A 22933-nucleotide genomic window follows, 5' to 3' on the forward strand; every position below is an offset into this window, starting at 1 on the left:
CTCCCTTTTTCAAGTGACTACCACTTATCTCCTGATAAGACAGACTGAACCGCAGGCATTTTGCACATGCTCAGTTTGGTGTGTATTGCTAGAGAAGTTTTTTTTTTTCCTTGGGAGAGTGCTCATCACAGGGCCAATCAGCACTGGTCAGACAGAGGTCTGCATCCTCCTAAAGCAGAAAGAAAACTTCTCCTACAAGCTTTAACCTGTGCTCTGCTGGGCACTGATAGAAGTCCCAAGACTGCTATATACTCCTGATGAGAAAAGGTATTTAGCAGTTTATATTTACTAAAATAATTAAAATAAATGTTGTGTGTACTGTGGGAGACCAGATATAGTGAGTGCGGGGTCCGGGGGGACCAGATCTAGTGAATGCAGGGTCCAGGGAGAGCGGATATAGTGAATGCAGGGTCCAGGGAGAGCGGATATAGTGAATGCAGGGTCCGGGGAGAGCGGATATAGTGAATGCAGGGTCCAGGGAGAGCGGATATAGTGAATGCAGGATCCGGGGAGAGCGGATATAGTGAATGCGGGGTCCGGGGAGAGCGGATATAGTGAATGGGGGGTCCGGGGAGACCGGATATACTGAATGGGGGGCCCGGGGAGACCAGATATAGTGAATGGGGGGTCCGGGGAGACCAGATATAGTGAATGGGGGGTCCGGGGAGACCAGATATAGTGAATGCGGGGTCCAGGGAGACCAGATATAGTGAATGCGAGGTCCAGGGAGACCAGATATAGTGAATGCGGGGTCCAGGGAGACTGGATATAATGAATGCAGGATCCGGGGAGAGCGGATATAGTGAATGTGGGGTCCGGGGAGAACAGATATAGTGAATGCGGGGTCCGGGGAGAGCGGATATAGTTAATACGGGGTCCAGGAAGGGCGGATATAGTGAATGCAGGGTCCAGGGTTTAGTAACACTATAAGTGCTGGAGGTACCTGAACCGCGTTCTCGCTGACAAAAAGCCCTGATCCTATTACATCAGCTGGTGTTAGAAGGAGCCTTTCTGAAAAAGCACACAAATGTCAGGCAGAGTTCAGGCAGTATAACTTCACCATGACAGGATTTACTTTTCTGAACAGAGCGGTCAGAGCAACCAGAATTATTTTTTATGTTTTACCTAATAAAACACAATATATTGAAATTACATTTCTAAATGTGGTAATGGAACAATCATAAGATGTCTTTTTGCAGAAATACCTGTCAATGGAAAAAGATCGCTCTTCCTTCTCTCACACCTTGTTACAAGACATTCAGGATCGGGGAAGAGAAGCTGTGATTGGACTCTGGGAATGTCTCTATATGTTAAAAAAATATCGTCCTCATCCGAATTTATTGGCTGTTCTGGATGAGATCACACAGAGAGGTAACAGGACTTTGTGTTATCAGTCAACATTGTGATAAAATAATGATCAACACCAATTATCCCAAAATAATAACTGACACCAATTAAGCCAAATGTAACTCTACTGCTGGCAAACTACACTATCATTGTTCTCTCTTTTCCTCCCTGACAGAGTTTCTCTCCTTCCCATTTCCATACAGAAAACCTCGCTGTCACTAGTGAAAAGGCTCGATTATTATTACATGATATTTTATGTACTAGCCTTTTCACTTGTGATTTAAATCAAATCCTCCCTGATCCTGAAGGATCCTATTGTGTGTTTGCAGCTGTCGGTGAAAAGAAGAGGAGGGAAGCCGGCAGCACTGCGGGGGTGGGGGCACACAGGGGGGGCCTGGCCAGCAGGGGAAATGTATGGTGCACAGGGAAGATGATCATTGGGTGCAGCAGGGGGCAATTACTAGAAACAATCCCCTGTATGACTCTCTCTGCAGCAGCTGAAAGCCAGCAGAAGGGAGAGAAGAAAAGGACAGACCAAATTGCGCCACCCCACCGTTTTATGATGTGTAAACTTAGAGGATCCTATACCCATCTGTCACACACTTGTTAACATCACTGCCACTACTCCTGTCAGGCTTGTAACTGATGGAAGGAGCCCCCATCCCTACAGAAAACCACTGTGCCCAGGGCAGCCGCCCCTCTTGCCCACCCCTTGTCCTGGCCCTGAGAGCTATACAGGGGATTGGTTCCAGTAATTGCTCCCCTGCCATGCTGGTCACCCTCCCTGCCCAAATCCGATGCACCCAGCTGTTTGGGCCCCCCTGCTGGCTTGGGCCCTGTACAGGAGGACTGGTGGTACCCCCCATCCACGGCCATGATAGACAGACTTTCTACCAATATCTTTTTGTGGAATGTAAACCATGTGACCACATTACTCCTAAACTTCTATCTTCTGAAAAGCTTGTTCGGTCTCCTCACTACTTGTTCTGACTCGACTACAGGACTGTGACGATCGCGGCGTCAGACCCCAGCTCTTCTCACTAAACTCGTGACCAAAGGACTAGCCAATCTAAAACTGCGCTGTCATGTACGTAACAATGCCACGCCCAGCTGCACCTTACACAAAGATTTTCTAGCTAATGGACCACAATCTGTATACCTGCAGCCTGGGAGCGATTGTTACTGGGTCAGGTTAATTACGCAATTAACCCTTCACACTGCCATCACCTCCTTTTTCTACAGAGAAAGAGGAAACTCAGCAATAACATTATGATGTTTGAATAATCGTCTGTATACCACTGTCACCGCAGGCAGGGTATATAGAGGTTTAAACACACACAGTAGCGCTCTTCAGAGACAGGGGTTCTTAGTTTGCATTAAAGAGCTTTAGAAACAGTTCAACACTTTTCAGATAATAGGATTTATTACTAAAAGGTCAAAAGGGTGCAATAAAAATATTTACAGAAAAAGATGTAGCCAATATACATACAGTGAGGAACAGAAGTATTTGAACACCCTGCAATTTTGCAAGTTCTCCCACTTAGAAATCATGGAGGGGTCTGAAATTCACTTTGTAGGTGCATTCCCATTCTGAGAGACAGAATTAAAAAAAAAATTCAGGAAATCACATTGTATGATTTTTAAAGAATTTATTTGTCTTGCACTGCTGAACATACGTATTTGAACACCTAAGAAACAGCAAGAACTCTGACTCTCAAAGACATGTTACTGTGCCTTTTAAAAAGTCCACCTCTACTCCACTCATTAATCTAACTTAGTAGCACCTGTCTGAGCTCTTTAAAGACACCTTTCCACCCCACAGTCAGTCAGACGCCAACTACTACCATGGGCAAGACCAAAGAGCTGTCGAAAGACACCAGAGACAAAATTGTGGACCTCCACAAGGCTGGAAAGGGCTACGGGGCAATTGCCAAGCAGCTTCGTGAAAATAGATCAACTGTTGGAGCAATTGTTAGAAAATGGAAGAGGCTAAAGACGACTGTCAGTCTCCCTTGGACTGGGGCTCCATGCAAGATCTCACCTCGTGGGGTATCACTGATGAGAAGAAAGGTGAGGAATCAGCCCAGAACTACAAGGGAGGAGCTGGTCAATGACATGAAAAGAGCTGGGACCACAGTTTCAAAGGTCACTGTCGGTAGAACACTACGCCGTCATGGTTTCAAATCATGCATTGCGCGGAAGGTTCCCTGCTCAAGTCATCACATGTCCAGGCCTGTCTGAAGTTTGCCAATGACCATCTGGATGATCCAGAAGAGGCATGGGAGAAAGTCAGATGAGACCAAAGTAGAACTGTTTGGTCTAAACTTCACTCGTCGTGTTTGGAGGAAAAAGGATGAGTTGTATCCCAAGAACACCATCTCTACTGTGAAGCATGGGGGTGGTAACATCATGCTTTGCGGGTGCTTTTCTGCAAAGGGGACAGGACAACTGCACTGTATTAAGGGGAGGATGAATGGGGCCATTTATTGTGAGATTTTGAGCAGCAACCTCCCTCCCTCAGTCACAGCATTGAAGATGGGTCGTGACTGGATCTTCCAACATGACAACGACCTGAAGGACACAGCCAGGATAACCAAGGAGTGGCTCCGTAAGAAGCATATCAAGGTTCTGAAGTGGCCTAGCCAGTCTCCAGATCTAAATAAAATAGAACATCTTTGGAGGGAGCTGAAACTTCATGTTGCTCAGCAACAGCCCCGAAACCTGACAGATCTAGAAGAGATCTGTGTGGAGGAGTCGGCCAAAATCCCTGTTGCAGTGCAAACCTGGCCAAGAACTACAGGAAACGTTTGACCTCTGTAATTGCAAACAAAGGCTTCTGTACCAAATATTAACACTGATTTTCTCAGGTGTTCAAATACTTATGTTCAGCAGTGCAAGACAAATTCCTTAAAAATCATACAATGTGATTTCCTGATTTTTTTTTTTAATTCGGTCTCTCAGAGTGGGAATGCACCTACAATGTGAATTTCAGACCCCTCCATGATTTCTAAGTGGGAAAACTTGCAGAATCGCAGGGTGTTCAAATACTTCTGTTCCTCACTGTATATATAACTATACAGAGAGCAATAACACATCAAAGAGATAACAGAAAGGAATTTAGGGAGGTAAAGCACTTGCCAAAAGTCCTGGGTTAAGCAGCTTTCAAGTTTCAGAGCAAAAGGGCCGTCTCCCAAAGTTGGTTCTGATGTTACAAGGGAGAATCTTCAACTCCAACACAACCTACTCAGCTTAGCTTAACTCCAAGCATAACAGCTTTTCTAGGAACTCAGCAGGGTGTCTCCCTGAAGCAGAGAACCAAAATCCCTTGCAGTTTATATCATGACCCATAACTTACCCTCGGTGCATGTAGCAGCCTAGCCACTAGTAAATTAATATGCAGAATGATCGGCTGAACGTCTAGATATTAAATATGACATACCTGCGTGGGACGGTTAAGGAGATATCATTTTCTACTCTCCTGTAGATTTCAGCTAGGGGGTGTAATATATCAGGCGACTTGTATTAAAGTGACCGATCTGAATATATGCCTGGTTTTTATGTAAGTCTTCCATATCTCCAGATATAAAATTATATGGAAAATGGGATTTTTAAATGTGAGTCCGTTTTACGACTACCTGGAATGTCTTTGAATCTCAGTGAAGGACTGGTTTTATGGCTTTACGATATCCCAGATTGAGAAGCCAACAGACATCTGGGCACCAGCTAGGTTGGGATTTATAGCCATGGAGCTCTCCCACTGGGGCTTGTTGCCTTTTGAACTCAGCATGCACACACATACCACATTCCTGAGGGAGGGGGGAATTTGGAGGAGGGAGACTGATTTGGGAGTAGAAATTATACAAGATGGAAGATCCGTAACAAGATGGATGACCGAGTCCATCTCTGTATGCTCACTTGCTACAAGGACGATAAACTTTATATCTTCAGCGATGTATACAGCTATACCACATGGTGTTGGATCTATCTCTTGCATCGGGTCAGACAGTTGAACTCAATGAATAAACTCAGATGAGGAAACCCATTTGAATGTTCAGTTTAATGGAGAATAATCATAGGTAGAAAAACGTTAACGTTGTAAACCTCATGGAAGGTGCATTCAGGAAGACAGGATACAGTGGAATGATTACCAGAGAGAGGCAGGGGGGAGGAGTATACACAAGTATGGTGAGAGAAAGAGCTCAGCTTAGACAGGAGGTAGCTTAAAGATACAGAGCAATAATAAACAATTGATGGTCACAGAAAAATAATAATAAATCAAATAGTGTAACACAACACTACTAAAATATTTCACTGTGACAATTGGTGCTATGCAGGCCATACACGGGTCAAATTCTGAACAAATTTCTTTAGAAAATCCGAAATTTCATGTATTTTGTAATCTGATGGTGCCACCATTGATTTCAAAAATTCAACCAACCAAGCCTTCAATTTCACCTCATTGTTGCTACAGAAAAGAATTTTTGTGACCAAGAGTTTTCTTTTCTTTCCAGGTCACAGCTCAAGCTCATTTCTTTTTCGATTGTATTTCTCGCACGATTCTCCCATCATTAATGAGAAATTTGTTCATTTTTCAAAAACATTTCCAACATGCCCGATCACTCAAATTTGATTCGGCCATTCAAATGGTCACATGAAAATCGGCTGTTTCTATGGACCTACAAATGGTGCGAAATGCGAATGAAAATTCTTAGAAAAGACTTTCGAAAAAACATTCTTTTGGAAATCGACTCGTGTATGGCTGGCTTAATTTCTTTTTTGATTATATTTCTCACACGATTCTCCTATCATTGATTAGAAATTTGTTTGTTTTTCAAAAAAGTTTCAACATGCCCGAGAACTCAAATTCAATGGTGGAACAAAAATCGGGTATTTCTGTGGTCCACTAGTGATGCGAAATTAGAATTAAAACTTCGAAAGAATTTTCTTTTGAAAAAATTTCTAAGTTCAACCCGTGTATGGGCGGCTTAGAGGAGAGGGAGCAGCAGTGAGCGGTCTTTATTACAGAAAACTCCTGCAAGTCTCACACTGATTACTGCACAGATCTGGAAGAACACAAAGCATATCAAGATTCAAGGAACAATACACAGGATGAATATATTCACACAATATTTCCTTATCCCCGAGTTCAGCTTTAATGTATTTTCTTTTGTTTGGACATAAATCTAATGTGTAGTTTGTGAAATGTCAGCTTCAATCATACATGACTCAGACCGGTCATCTTCTATTCCTCTGTATAGGTGATCGTCTGGTGGGTCAGATTCTGCTGGATGAACTCGGACACTCACTGACTCCGGAGCTGAGAGGTAAAAAAAACAAAACACATTATATCTTATAAAACACGGGATCAGATTCTGCTGGATTCTCAGAATGAATGAACTGCAAGTCCCAACAGTCTTAGCGGCCATGGGCTTGCAGTGTTCAATGAACTACCACGGCGCTCCACAGTTCAATGATGATTCCTGTCAGTATATCTGCTTGTCTGTACACCCTGTACATGCCTGTACATCCCATGCACTCCATACATCCCCTACATCCAGTACACCCCGTACATCACATACACCCTGTACATCCCATACATGCCTGAACATCCCACACACTCAATACAACCCGTACATCCCATACACTTCATATATCTTGTACATCCAGTACACCCCATACATCCCCTACATCCAGTACACCCCATACACTCCGTACATTCTGTATATCCATAACACCCCATATACCCAGTACACCCCGCACATCCCATACACTCCATACATCCCGTACATCCTGTACACCCAGTACATCCAGTACACCCCATACATCCTGTCAAGTACCAGGAGCACAGAGAGAGAGCACGCGAAGAAAGACAAACCGCACGGAACCCGACGTGCGGGCGTTTATTGAGGAGGTTTTTGGGGTACAGACAATAGATCCGTTAGTCCACAGATCCACACCAGACACAGCAACACAGTAAAGTTCTCTGGAAGGCAATATGGGACAATGGGGGGCTGATAGTCCACCGGGTTCAGTAGGACAGGGGAGTGGAGGTTTCCTGAGAATTCGGGTTCCTGGGGAGAATTGGGCTCAGTCTTTTGGGCAGCAATGGGTTAGTCCACTTACTAGATGTGGGGAGATTGAGGGTTACAGTCCACACAGGGTCAATCCACACAGGCAGCTCCAGGCAGCGAAGGGTTAAGTCTGCCAGGCTCACGAGCAACAGAGGAGAGATCCAGGCAGCAAGCTCACGGGGAACAAAGGTTTAAGTCCTCCAGGGAAGAGATCCAGCAGCCGACCCACGGGGACAGCAGAAGGTTTCTCCACAGTGAGGAGATCCAGGCAGCGGAGAGTTAACCCACACAGGGGAGGAATTCAGCAGCAGACTGGCAGGCAGGGGAGCCAGTAAGAGGAGGGCAGGGGAACGGAAGCATGGAGGAGGCTGGCACGGAGCACAGACCTCAGTCACACTCAAACACCCGGGACCAGCGCCCTGCTCTGTCTTCAGTACAGAGCCGGACGCATTGCCGTGGTAACCCGAGACTTTGCGTCGGGTTACCATGGCAATGGGCCCCGCCCCCATGTCTACGGACCCACAAAGGGAACGCGGCCTTTGCTCCTGTCGGGCATGGAGCGCGGGAAGATGTGCACGAGGGGACAGGGAGGGGGGTGACAGGAGGGAGCCTGACTGTGGATACTCACAGCAGAGGGGCCTACTTTCTGCCACCCAGCCAGGGAAGCAGGATGCTCCCTCGGCAGGGGGCCAGATTGCCGGCGACAGGGGAGTTAGGGGCTGCTGAGGGGTGGGGGGTGGCAGGCAGCAAACCTGGAGGATGGGGGGCTGAAAGACCAGTTCCGTGACACATCCCCTACATCCAGTACACCCCTAACATCCCTACATCCAGTACACCCCATACATCCTGTACACCCCCTACATCCTGTACATCCCATACATCCAATACACCCCTACACCTCGTACATCCCCTATATCCCCGTACATCCCATACATCTAATACCATCCCGTACATCCAGTACACCTCCTAATCCCATACACCCCGTACATCCCATACATCCAGTACACCCCATACATCCAGTATACCCTGTACATCCCGTACACACTGTACATCCCGTACCATCCCATACGGCCAAGCAGATATTTTGACAGGTCTGCAGGAGACCTGCATGATATCAGAGATCTACTGATCGCCGGTGTAATGCTTTCCAGGCTCCTTTGGACAATAATAATAAATACACATTTGTTTACCTGCAAAAAAATGTGCATTTATTATTTTTGTCCAAAAGGTGAACTTATCCTTTAACTGATCAAGCTGAAGTTAGAAGCTGATTGGCTCCCATGCACAGCTGCACCAGATTCTGAGTGCTCCAGTTTTAGTAACTCTCTCCCTATCATTTAACGGGACAGCAGACACAGAACAAGTAAAAATACAAATTTAGGTAAAAAAAAATGCATATACAGTGAAGGAAATAAGTATTTGATCCCCTGCTGATTTTGAATGTTTGCCCACTCACAAAGAAATGATCAGTCTAAAAATCGAAAGGTAGGTGTATTGTAACACAGAGACAGAATAGCAACAAAAAATTAAAAAGGAATGCATGTCTTACAAATTATGCACTGATTTCCATGTTCATGAGAGAAATAAGTATTTGATCCCCTATCATTCAGCAGGATTTATGACTACCAGGTGTCTTTCATACAGGTAACAAGCTGAGATTAGAAGCAGTCTCTTAAAGGGAGTGCTGATAATCTCATTTTGTTACCTGTATAAAAGACACCTGTCCACAGGAGCAATCAATCAGATTCCAAACTCTCCACCATGGCAAAGACCAAAAAGCTGTCAAAGGATGTCAGGGACAGGATTGTAGACCTAAACAAGGCTGGACTGGGCTACCAAACTATGGCCAAGCAGCTTTTTTTTTTTTTTTTTTAATATTTATTGATTTTTCAGATAAACAAGTTGTACAAACATACTCTTTAAAACATTAAACACATTGTTAAAACATTTATCATTTCAGTTCCCCCCCACCTATATACCACCCATCCCCCCCCCCCCATCCAACCCCTCACTCCCTCTGCTCTGCTTTTCCCATTCCTTTCTGGAGAACCTAATCCCTATAAAGGAAGAAAAAAAATATAACCCTATTATTCTATGTTAGTCCCCCATAAACTCTATAATTAACTTTAACTTTTTAAATGCCTACCATTTGTTCCATCTTATATGGTGACTCTCCATCTTATCTTCATTCATATGGTAAAGTTCCTCCAAATTACATATTTGATCCACTCTGTCAACCCAATTTTTTATTTTTGGCGCCTCCTGTCTCCTCCAGAACTTGGGTATCAATCCCTTTGCTGCATTCAAATAATACAATAATCCAGATTTTTTATATTTCTTGACTGAAAGCTTGGTACTATGAAAAAGGCAAGTCTCTGGGTCTAATATAATATCAACCTCTGTAATTTTCTGAATCAAACTTACTATTTTCTCCCAATAGTCTTGTATTTTAGGACACTCCCACCATATGTGATACATTGTACCTCTACCTCCACATCCCCGCCAACATAAAGGTGAATTATCTCCACTCAATCTATGTGCCACACTCGGTGTAATATACCATCTTGCCAAACATTTATAGTTAATTTCTACCTCCTGCATATTTATAGTTCCATGGATTAATCTATACATTTTCTTCTGCTTTTCCACATCTATGATTACTCCTATATCCCTTTCCCATTTTTCTATATATGGAGGTCTTATATCTCTGTTTCAATTGAAAATAATGCCACTCATCCATTCTCGTGAAAACTTCTCCCTTTTTTTTCAATTCCTTAAGTGAACTCATTTCCTCCCCCACCAATATATCTTTTAATTGTGCATTTTTCTTCTTAATCCACTTCCCTGTGATACCTTCTTTACCCAGGGAGAAAAACTCTGTAGACCCTTACGGCATTAATAACTAATTAAATTCCCATCCCATCTGTTTGTGTAAAACATCCCAAACTCTTAAGACATTTAATGTGAACAAGCTTGTGCTATCTGCTAATCCTCGGTACTGTGAAGGTAACCATACAATTCTACTTAAATTGGTATTACTTAGTATATTTTCTATTTTAACCCAGCTTTTCTCCTTTGCTTTATATGTCCAGTCAAAAATTCTCGCCATTATTACCAAGTTATAATATCTTTTCAAATCTGGAACTCCCAATCCTCCTTTCTCTTTATTTCTACATAAAATTTCATGGCTTATTCTTGTTTTTTTATTCCTCCAAATAAATCTTAACTTTTTTTAATTGTTCTAAAATATACTTCTGGTATTGTAATTGGTATCATTTGAAATGTATATAAAATTTTTGGAACGATCACCATTTTTATCAAATTTATACGACCTATCCATGACGGGGTTGCCCCTCCTAATTTCCTTAGTTCATCCTTGATCTCATTTAACAATGGGATATAATTTAATTTATATAAGTTCTTGGAGGATACAGTTAATTTTATTCCTAGATATTTTAATTCCTTTTCTCTCCAAACAAAGGGGAATTCCTCCTGTATCCTATTTTTCTCTCTATTTGGAAGGTTTATATTTAAAATCTCTGTTTTTGTTGGATTCATTTTTAAATTTGATATCTCCCCATACTCTTTCAGTGATTTCATTAAATTTGGAAATGTTATCCTTGGGTTTCCAACATAAAATAACATATCATCTGCATAAGCTGCCACCTTATGCTCTGTGTCTCCTATTCATATTCCCTTTATATCCATATTATTCCTTATTGTAGTCAATAAAGATTCTAATGACAAAACATATAGAAGTGGAGACAGAGGGAATCCCGGTCTTGTTCCATTTAGCGTCCCGAAATACTCTGATAAATCCCCATTAACCATGATTGCTGCAGAGGGTTGACTATATAACTTCCTTATCCATTCTCTCATTCTATCTCCTATCCCCAATACTTCCAATGTATCCCCAATCTACTCTATCAAATGCATTTTCAGCGTCTATAGAGTACCACCGAGGGGTTTTCTCTTTTCCGCTTTTTTGTATGAGAAACAGAGATCTCAGTCCGTTGTCTCTACCCTCTCTCCCTGGGACAAAGCCTACTTGATATATGTGTATCCATTCTGGCATTAGGTCTTTCAACCTGTTTGCCAGAACTTTTGCGCATAATTTAGTATCAGTATTCAATAAAGAAATCGGTCTATAACTTGAGCAATGAGTAACATCCTTACCTTCTTTATGAATAAGAACTACATGTGCTTGTAGGCATTCCCTCCTCATCTCCATCTCTCCCCCCAATGCATTTGTATATATCCTCAATTTAGTACTAATAGTTCTTTATATTTTTTATAATACCTCAAAGTATATCCGTCTGGACCTAGACTTTTCCCAGCTGTAGTACTTTTTAGTGCTAGTTGTATTTCTTCCTGCGTTATTTCTAATTTGAGGGATTTTAATTGTTCCTCGCTTATTTTCGGTAATCCTGCATTTTTTAAATATGTCCGTCTTTTTTCTATTTTTCCTACTCCATCTTTATTTGTAGAACTATGGTGAGTGATATTATATAGATTGCTATAGTATTCTTTAAACACTTTAGGAATATCTTTAGTTTAATACACTAATTCTCCTTTGGGGTCTCTTCTTTTCTCTATATAGTTCCTAGAATTTTTTTTCTCTGAGCCCTCATTAAATACTTTCCTGGCCTGTCTCCCCATCTATATTTCTCACTTATTATTTTATTAAGTACTCTTATCTTCTTCCAGAAAATTGTTTAATTCTTCTCTTTTATTTATTGCCCTCTGCATAATCTCTTTTGTTACTTTATATTTATGTGTCTGCTCTAACTCACAGAGTTCCCCGAGAAGCACATTCATTTTTTCTCTTCTTTCCCTCTTCTTCTTTGCTCCAATCGCTATTAGGATTCCTCTAATATAGGCGTTATGAGCCTCCCATACCGTTGCTACAGACACATTCCCTAAATAATTTTCTTCAAAAAATTGCTCTCTTTTTTAATTCTTTTATCCGTCTCTTGATCCAGGAGACGTGTCTCATATAACCTCCATACTTTTCCCCCATTCAGCTCCTTTCCCCATAATAACTGCATTGTAACGGGAGCACGGTCCGATATTGACATCACTTCTGTTTTTACTTTGACCAGAGCCTCAATAAGTTGATGTTCCAACAATATATAGTCCAATCTTGAATACATCTCGTGTGCATGGGAGTAAAACGTATAGTCTCTGTCCTTCATATGCTTAATTCTGCATATGTCTACAAGTTGGCATTGGAATATCATTTTTTTCAAGGATCTCAAAGACCTACTTTCCTCTCTCTGCTCAGGCGACATTATATCTATCTGAGGATCCATACAGAGGTTAAAATCTCCTGCCACAATTAGACTACCTTTTTTGAAATCCATTAATTTTTTCAGAGTATTTTTTAGGAATATCTCCGGTTTCTTATTCGGGCAATAAATATTTGCTAATGTACAATCTATTTCTTATAATTTTCCCTTCAGAAACAGAAATCTCCCTTCAGGATCTACCAATCTGTCCTCCAACTTAAACCTTATATTTTTCGCAAAACCTATTGCCACTCCCTTGGCTCTTCTAATTGGGGAATCTGCATAGAACCATATCCTGAATCTCTTCCCAGGGCTATTTAATCCATTAACATTATAAGTCACTAAATGTATATCTTCCATTTTTCTCCTATCCTCTCCTCCTTCTCATGTCTCCTCCTCTCTTGTCCATATCCTCCCCTTCGTTCTCCAGACTAATATACAGTCAGGTCCATAAATATTGGGACATCGACACAATTCTAACATTTTTGGCTCTATACACCACCACAATGGATTTGAAATGAAACGAACAAGATGTGCTTTAACTGCAGACTGTCAGCTTTAATTTGAGGGTATTTACATCCAAATCAGGTGAACGGTGTAGGAATTACAACAGTTTGCATATGTGCCTCCCACTTGTTTAGGGACCAAAAGTAATGGGACAATTGGCTTCTCAGCTGTTCTATGGCCAGGTGTGTGTTATTCCCTCATTATCCCAATTACAATGAGCAGATAAAAGGTCCAGAGTACATTTCAAGTGTGCTATTTGCATTTGGAATCTGTTGCTGTCAACTCTCAAGATGAGATTCAAAGAGCTGTCACTATCAGTGATGCAAGCCATCATTAGGCTGAAAAAATAAAACAAATCCATCAGAGAGATAGCAAAAACATTAGGCGTGGCCAAAACAACTGTTTGGAACATAAAACTTAAAAAGAAGGAACGCACCGGTGAGCTCAGCAACACCAAAAGAACCGGAAGACCACGGAAAACAACTGTGGTGGATGAGCGAAGAATTCTTTCCTTGGTGAAGAAAACACCCTTCACAACAGTTGGCCAGATCAAGAACACTCTCCAGGAGGTAGGTGTATGTGTGTCAAAGTCACCAATCAAGAGAAGACTTCACCAGAGTGAATACAGAGGGTTCACCACAAGATGGAAACCATTGGTGAGCCTCAAAAACAGGAAGGCCAGATTAGAGTTTGCCAAACGACATCTAAAAAAGCCTTCACAGTTCTGGAACAACATCCTATGGACAGATGAGACCGAGATCAACTTGTACCAGAGTGATGGGAAGAGAAGAGTATGGAGAAGGAAAGGAACTGCTCATGATCCTAAGCATACCACCTCATCAGTGAAGCATGGTGGTGGTAGTGTCAAGGCGTGGGCATGTATGGCTGCCAATGGAACTGGTTCTTTTGTATTTATTGATGATGTGACTGCTGACAAAAGCAGCAGGATGAATTGTGAAGTTTTTCGGGAATATTATCTGCTCATATTCAGCCAAATGCTTCAGAACTCATTGGACGCTTCACAGTGCAGATGGACAATGACCCAAAGCAGACTGCAAAAGCAACCAAAGAGTTTTTTAAGGGAAAGAAGTGGAATGTTATGCAATGGCCAAGTCAATCATCTGACCTGAATTCGATTGAGCATGCATTTCACTTGCTGAAGACAAAACTGAAGGGAAAATGCCCCAAGAACAAGCAGGAACTGAAGACAGTTGCAGTAGAGGCCTGGCAGAGCATCACCTCACCAGGGATGAAACCCAGCGTCTGGTGATGTCTATGCGTTCCACACTTCAGGCTGTAATTGACTGCAAAGGATTTGCAACCAAGTATTAAAAAGTGAAAGTTTGATTTATGATTATTATCTGTCCCATTACTTTTGAGCCCTTAACAAGTGGGAGGCACATATGAAAACTGTTGTAATTCCTACACCGTTCACCTGATTTGTATGTAAATACCCTCAAATTAAAGCTGACAGTCTGCAGTTAAAGCACACCTTATTCGTTTCATTTCAAATCCACTGTGGTGGTGTATAGAGCCAAAAAAGTTAGAATTGTGTTGATGTCCCAATATTTATGGACCTGACTGTATCTCCTACGATATTGCAGAGACTTAAACTACCTTCCCACCCCCCCGTACCCTCCCCCCTCCTCCCTCCCCCCCCTCCCCTCTACCCCTTCCATCCACCCACCCCCCCCTTGGCTTACTTTAAGCCTTGGAATCTGATGAGGGAAAACCCTACCCATGATTCCTTGTTTGGGGTGAAACTCTCAGCATGGCCACCTCCCCTTCCCCTGGACAGATATCGTTCCTGGCTTGAAGGGGCCATTAACTGAGTCTCCACGGATCGCCAACCTGCTCTATCCCCTGTGTCCCCCCTACTACCCCCCCATAGATCTACCTTGGGGGATGGAGACCTGTGAGGGACAGTGGGATTCTGACACACCCCAGCGAGATCTTAGGAAAAAGGAAGGGAGAGGAGAGAAAAAAACAAAACAAAAACACACCACTACTCCAAACCCCTCTCCTTTCTCCCATGATCTCCCCTGTACATCATCCTAAAACTTCTTCCAAGATGTCTGTTGCAACCCACCTAGACCCTGTTTACCCTTCTCTAACCCCTTCTGACCATCCCTCAATATTCACTTTCTGTAAGTCTAATTTTTCGCAAAAGTCACTATAATCTTCAGGGAATCTCAGCCTTGCCGACCTTCCATCTTTCCACCCGACTAGGCATGCTGGGAAACCCCAATTATATTGAACGTTTTTATCTCTCATATGATTTAGCAATGGTTTTAATGCTCTTTTCCTTGCCAGTGTCTATGGGGAAATATCAGGAAAATTTGTATAACTGTTTATTCAAATTTTATTTCAGTGAAGTCCCGCAACCCTTTCCATGTCTGCTCCCCATCTCCAATGTCCTGAAACCTAGCAATCACATCTCTGGGACTTTCTACTGGAATTCCCTTTGGTCGTCTGACCCTGTATACTCTTTCCATATTTAAACAATCTGTCTCTCATTTTCCCAATATTGGATTGCAAATCTTTTCCAGTATCCCCAATAAGTCCTCTTCCTGCTCTTTTTCTTCTGATAGGCCTCGAAACCTCAGATTATTCCTTCTATTGCGATTCTCCTGGTCCTCCATTTTAAATATTAATTCTCTTTATTCTATCCGCCTTTCTTCTGCTTGCATTTCCAGCTTTCTAATTTATTATATATTTTTCTCTGTTCTTTTCTCTATTTCTTTTATTCGATATAATATATGACCCAAATCGTTTCGAAGATTCCCAATCTCCTTCACTACCATCTCCATTTTTGCAAACATTTCTACCAGATCTTTTTTTAAGAGAGTATGGGCTGAGGGCCTTTCCCATTCCTCCTCTCTTTGTTCTCCTGTGCTCTCCATACTCAGGCTTTCTTTAACTTGGTTCTCTTCAAAACCCCCAAATGACAACCTGGAATATTCACCACCGATACTAATGGAACTTTCACATTGGTTCTCCTTGGTTTGCGACTCTGGGCTTCTTCTCCCTTGTACCGGCAGGTACTTTTTTTATTGTAGAGGAATTCACACTTACTTGGGGTGTTTTAGAACCACTCCCTTTAGTCAGTCTACTTCTCATTTTTTCTTGGGAGTTTACCTCTTTATTTTTCTTTTTTTTCTCCCTTTCTCCTCCTTCCCACTTCTTCCTCCTTCTCCTTATCCTCTTAACCTTCAGGGTTTTACCCACTGTGACCCTTAGAGTCCTCTTTATCTTTCCCACACAGCAGGATCACTAAACAGTCTCTTTTACGCCATAAATGATATTATACTTTTAGGTTTTAATACAGATTGATGCCACTTAGTAATGTGATAAATATAGTGGATGGCCCCTTTAATCCATACATCCAGAGGGCCCCTTTATTTTATTAGTGCTTCTTCGGACAGCAAACACTTAATATAGTTATATGTTGCATATATATAACAGTTCATAGGTATATATTATTTATTCCTGCTGCAACTCACCCTCCTCTTTGGATTTCTTCTGTGTTGCTGTCCTCCTCTTCCACTTTAAATTGTGCTTGGCTCTCCTCTCGTTCCTGTATCCTAAGCACTTTTATTCTCTCCAGTGTGTTCTGAGGAGAGCTATTGAACATGTTTGGTGTGAGTCTGCTGTATGGGACTTGATATAGGTCTGCTATATAGGACTTGGTGTGGATCTGCTGTATAGGACTTGATGAGAGTCTGCTGTATGAGACTTGGCGTGGGTCTGCTGTATAGGACTGTATCAGACTTGGTGCAAGTCTGCTGTATAGAACTTAGCATGAATCTGATATATAGGACTTGATGCAAGTCTGCTGTATAGGACTTGGCGTGGGTCTGCTGTATAGGACTTGGCGTGGGTCTGCTGTATAGGACTTGCTATGGATCTGCTATATAGGAGTTGGTGCGAGTCTGCTTTGTAGGACTTAGTGTGGCTCTGCTATATAGGACTTGATGCAAGTCTGTTGTATAGGACTTGGCGTGGGTCTGCTGTATAGGGCTTGATGCAAGTCTGCTATATAGGGCTTAACGTGGGTCTGCTGTATAGGACTTGATGCAAGTCTGCTATATAGGGCTTATCATGGGTCTGCTGTATAGGACTTGGTGTAAGTCTGCTGTATAGTGCATGACGTGGGTCTGCTGTATAGGACTTGGTGTAAGTCTGCTGTTTAGGACTTGGTATGGGTCTGCTGTATAGGACTTGGTGTGGGTCTGCAACATAGGACCCAACGTGGCTCTGCTCATAAGATACTATAGCATTGCTTACCAGGGAATAACACTTTTTAACAGGGCAGAAGAATTCCACCTCTCTGGCAAGACTGTACTCACACAGAGCAAGTCAGAGCTGAGGGCTCCCTCTGCAGGCACAGCACCACGGCTGGCTTGCACTGTGCATACAAAACAAACTCCAATCTGTCTTCCTGTACCTGCCGACATGGAAGCAGGGCGTATTTGCTGGGTATCAAGTGCTATACTTTGACAAACCAACAACAGTTATTGAGGCACAGTATACAAAAATGTCCAGCATGCTGGAAAATGTCTGTAAGATACTTTTGGCAAATAATGCTACGGAGGGTCTTCACCAACAGACTTGTGTGTGTTTTGTCACAGCAGATGGAATACATGCCTTGCCTAGGGGCTGACCTTAGATCCCCAGGCTCCGGTCCCACTGCTGCTACCCATTTATACCTCTGTCCTGTGCCAGCAGCTCCTCTGATGCACAGGCAGTATCTGGGGCAGCTACGGGTTCTTCCATGCTCTCCGGCTGTTATAGCAGTCACATTGGCTGATTATAGCAGTCACATGATTAGGAGCCCTCACCACCTCCCATTTAAAAATAGTGACTGCTCAGTCACGCTGGTAATGCTTTCCACACAGAACAGAGGTGCACCATAGATGCATATGTGTGACGCATGGACGATACAGCCCACCCACCTCGCTGGCAATCATATACATTAGGTAATTGGAAAGTGGCCAACATTCTTGCTTTCATTATTTTATATTCATAGGAATTCTTGGTCAAAGATGCATTTTTTATATCTGGATCATAGTATATCATTACAGTATATTCACATTTTATTAATTTAAATTATATTGAGGTTACTGTAGAGGATGGGGGTGAGTCCTTTTTTGTACTTCTCCTAGCATACAAAGTGCAGTATTGTGGTTGGTTGGCATGGTGAAAGGTAGGAGTTCCTGAATAACGTGGCTTTTAGCGACACAACTTTTCAGCTTCCAGCATCATCTCCTTTTGAAGCTTATAGTATTCAAACATGAAATCTCAGAGCTGCAAAAAGAGCTGTAATTAGCTGCAGGTCCTATTCTGATTAATGTCTGCATAGTAAAGTATCTCTAGTCAGGTGTGATCTCATCTGAGATATCCTGGAGCCAGAGATGCCAACACTAGCCACAGAGTATAGAAGAGGCAGCATAGGGTACTTATTGCGAATATGTGGGGAGGACACCAAGGGGACACATTGAACTTTGAAGGGCGGAAGAGGCAGCCTCTGACAGCACCCCTTCCACTGGGAGTACTGCTTATACTTTCTCAACTACTATTTTCACCTGAGTCAAAAAATATTTCTATTATATTCCCAGATATTCAGGAAAAGCACAAACATGATCTGATGAAGAAGACTGAGACTCTAGTGGAGCATAGACCCCCAGGAACTACCCTGGAACCACAAAGATTCCTCATCAATGAGCGTTATGTGAACCTGATTGTAGTCTCCACTGATCAGTTCCGGCAGCGTCCCCAGAATGAGCTAATACAGACCGGGGTAAAACATGAGGAATGCTTGAAGGAAACACAGACTGGACTGGAACATATTTCCCCCAATAGGCTGTTCCAATGGATCCACCAGTTACGATGTGTACCACATGCTGTAATGGTGAGCGGAGTGCCAGGAATAGGGAAGACCACACTGATGCAGAAGTTTGTCTATGACTGGGTGACCGGAAAACACTACCAGAGATTTGCCTTTGTGTTCTTCTTCAGATTCCGGGACCTTAATAGACGGGGAGAGGTCAGCTTTGAGGAGATGATTCTTCAACAATATCCACATCTGGAGGGTCAGATTGGAGAGATTTTACAACATCCAGAGAGACTTCTGTTTATATTTGATGGATTAGATGAAAGTATTCACCAAATGGATTTCAGATCAAGTAAACCGTCCAATCAAAAACAGAGAACACATTTTGGTGAGATTGTGGTCAGTTTGGTGAGGCAGAGACTTCTTAAGGGTTGCTCTGTACTGATGACCAGCCGCCCAACCAGACTGGCATCAGTTAATACCGATGTTTTCCAGAGAATAGCGGAGATCGTGGGATTTCTCCATGAAGACAGACGGACCTTCTTCAATAATTTCTTTGGAAATGAGGAATGGTCAGAGAAGGCTTTTCATTATGTGCAGGAGAATGACACGCTGTACACTTTCTGTTATATCCCAGCATACTGCTGGATCATCTGTACAGTGTTATCAATGTGCTTCAGATCCCAACCAACAATCACTGATCAGCTGATGACATCATTACCCAAAACAGTGACACAACTCTTTGTGACTTTTGTCTCCAACATTCTGGCCAATCACAGCCAGAATACAGATGGTGCTCACACTGCCCGGGAACTGCTGACATCTATGGGGTGGATGGCAGAACATGGAGTCATGAATCACATGATTGTATTTGATGAGCGTCATCTGGACTCATTCAATGTGAGAAATGATAAACATCTCTTTTCATCTTTCCTGATGGAATCTGGTCGGCCTCCTGATGTGGATTTCACCTTCTTACATCTCACTCTTCAGGAGTTTTTTGCTGCTTTAGTCTATTTCATTGATTATAATGCTGACAGATTACAGGAAACACTTGATGAGGCTGAATCTTACAAAGACGGCTGTGCCGATATATTCCTCCGTTTCCTCTGCGGTTTCTCAGACTCTTCTACTAGATCCATGTTAAAGTCTCATGTGGGAGAATTGTCTACTCAGGCTGCCAGACATATCATCACCTGGATCCAGAAGAAAATAGCAGAACAAAGACCTGACACATCCATAAAAGGCAACAGAGATCTTCTTAATGTATTCTACTATCTCCATGAAAGCAGGAATAAGGCTCTGGTGTCACAATGTATTGGATCAAACAACATTGACTTTTCCAAGGTCCCCCTCAGCCCTCTGGACTGCTCTGTGCTGTCCTTTATCCTTCAATCCTGCAGAGAGAGAGAACTAAAGCTACATTCATGTAATATTCAGAGAGAAGGATTGAGAAAACTTGTACCAGCTCTACACAACATCAAGAGTCTGGGGTAAATATTAACTATGAATAATAAAATGTTCAGAAATTTTGCCAGAGAAATTATTATTATATTGGATTTATATAGTGCCTACAGTTTATGCAGGGCTTCACAACATAAGGGCAGACAGCACAATTACAATACAATTTAATACAGGAGGGATCAGAGGGCCCTGCTTGTTAGAGCTTACAATCTAAGAGGGCGGGTCGAGAGATACAAGAGGTAATAACAGTGGTTGATGGGCTGATGGACAAAATACATGTATAGTTGTTAGGTGGGGGCAGGATAGGCCTCTCTGAAAAGATGAGTTTTCAGGGATCATCTAAACGTGGACAGAGTAGAAGGTAGTCAGCATTGGGGAAGGGAGTTTCAGAGGATGGAAGCAGCTATGGAAAAGTTACAAATTGTTGGTGCTTCTTGTTGTCTGTTATATGTGGACTCTATAGGTATCTGTGTGAATGTATTAGATTGTTGCATCAAATGTACAGATGAGTAGAGGCAGCAGAATCTGATCTATGGGATGTCTGTGTTAGACAAGTAGCAGTGACACCATTGGTCGTATCTGTGGGGTCTCTGCTCTGACCTTAAAGAGTTCCAGGAATCTTCAGTGTTATACAGTATGTGACCCCAGCAGGAAAGTCTCAATCCATTTATTGATAAGATTACTGCATAATCAGCGAAGAAGATGAGTTAATTGAAATGCTGGTTTCAATCATAGTTATAGAGTGAATGCGGATATAATTTTGTATTTCAATGTTTTTATTACTTTATAAACAGTTTAAGACAGGAGCAACAAAACACGCCCATGCAGGGTATATCAATTGCACATAAAAAAAATTAAAAAACAGTGCTCTAACACCAACAGAGCAAAAGGTGCGCCCACGCAGAGGCTATCAATGGCACATAAATGACAAAAACATTATTATAACACCGACAGTAACTCAAACTAAAGGCAGCTTTCCACTGCCACACCAAAAACAAACAGAAAAAGAAAAGGAAAGAGGAGTACAAAAAGAAAAAGATAAGACCAAGAGCAGGGGTCCGAGAATGCCAATACCAAGCAACATCACAACCCCAGACTAGCCGGGGGGAGTGTGGGAAAGGCATATTGCAACCACGGCTTCCATATTTTCAATCATTTCCGTTGGGAGTCGTTACAGATACTGAACATCTGTTCATTGAGCATCATAGTGGTCATACGGTCCCGCATCCCCTGAAGAGGGACAAACGGGCTCTTCCAGGCCTGAGCAATTGTACTAGTGGCCAACAAAAACAAATAGGAAGCCAACTTCTGCTGATGAGCCAAGAGGCCCGGTATGGGACAATGAAGCAAAGCATACCAAGCATCCCGGCGTATGGAGAGATGGAACAAGGTGAAAAGGAGGCCAAACACACGAGACCAAAAATGAAACAGTCTCGGGCATGACCACCAAATATGCAATACATCACCACGATGGCCACAACCCCAAAAGCATTGATCACTGCAGGCAGGGTTCGACTGGGCCAAACGAGCCAGAGCCCAATACCAACGAAACAATACCTTGTATGCCGCCTCCAGCGTGGTCGTATTAAATGAACATTTAGCTATAAGCGGATTATTCCAGTCCTCCAGATCCATAACTGCCCCCTGGTTTCACTCCTACTGAGCGACATATGAGAGAGAAGTATACGTCGAGCGTCTGTTCAAAGCTGCATAAAGAAGGGAAATAAGGCCCGGGGCGCCCCGGACGCTGTTGGCAAAGCAGTTCAAAAGGCAGATGCCAATGTCGCAATTGAAGGTAACAAAAAAATTCTTCCGGAGGGACATCCCGTGACTCCCGAAAAGAATTCCAAGTGAGGAAGGACCGAGAAGTCAAAAAGTGTCGCACCTGGGAAAAAACCATTGGCTACCCACCAAGAAAATGCCCTTGGTTGATCTAAACCCAGTGGGAAGAGAGGGTTGTTAATAATTGGGAGCAAAGGTAGGAAAGGTGACATCAGGCAACTGGAGTAATGTACCGAGTCCCACACCTGTAAGCCATGGAGCAAAATCGGACTTAGTGCCATAGGGCAGGGGGAAGCCATAGAAGCGTTGATGTCGCAATAGGGGCACAATTAGGTAGATCCAGCAGGACCCAGAGAGGAACGTCTGAAGAAGCGTGCAAGATAGACAGCAGGGAAATCTGGCTCGTCTGATAATTCTTAGTTACATTAGGCACCCCAAGACCACCCTGGAGTCTATGAACAAAACGCGTATTTCTGGAGACTCTGGGGCGCTTATCGGCCCAGATAAAATGCATAATCTTTGCCTGAATCAACCAAAGAAAATGAGGAGGAACCCGCACTGGGAGGGTGCAAAAATAGTATAACAATTTCGGCAAGATGGTCATTTTCACTGAATCACCGCGTCCTATCCAAAATCAGATA

General features: G+C 42.8%; 2 protein-coding genes across 5 annotated transcripts in view; one reads left to right on the top strand and one right to left on the bottom strand.

Moving 5' to 3' along the window:
• The window catches only part of LOC149434336 (NACHT, LRR and PYD domains-containing protein 3-like), a 319711-nt gene that overhangs the window by 160167 nt on the left and 136611 nt on the right, over positions 1-22933 (bottom strand). The gene's annotated exons all lie outside the window — the stretch shown is intronic.
• LOC149434338 (NACHT, LRR and PYD domains-containing protein 12-like) overlaps positions 1-22933 on the top strand; it is a 91469-nt gene that overhangs the window by 29136 nt on the left and 39400 nt on the right. For all 4 annotated transcript variants that reach the window (XM_089663801.1, XM_089663804.1, XM_089663802.1 and 1 more), the window contains 3 exons: positions 1200-1371; positions 6606-6671; positions 18832-20539. In XM_089663801.1, the coding sequence (XP_089519927.1) occupies positions 1200-1371; positions 6606-6671; positions 18832-20539 (1946 nt within the window). The remainder of the gene's footprint in view (positions 1-1199; positions 1372-6605; positions 6672-18831; positions 20540-22933) is intronic.

This window comes from Staurois parvus, unplaced genomic scaffold (genome assembly GCF_062004578.1).
Source record: "Staurois parvus isolate SC_StPar_1 unplaced genomic scaffold, SC_StPar_1.0 ptg001769l, whole genome shotgun sequence".
Taxonomy (NCBI): domain Eukaryota; kingdom Metazoa; phylum Chordata; class Amphibia; order Anura; family Ranidae; genus Staurois; species Staurois parvus.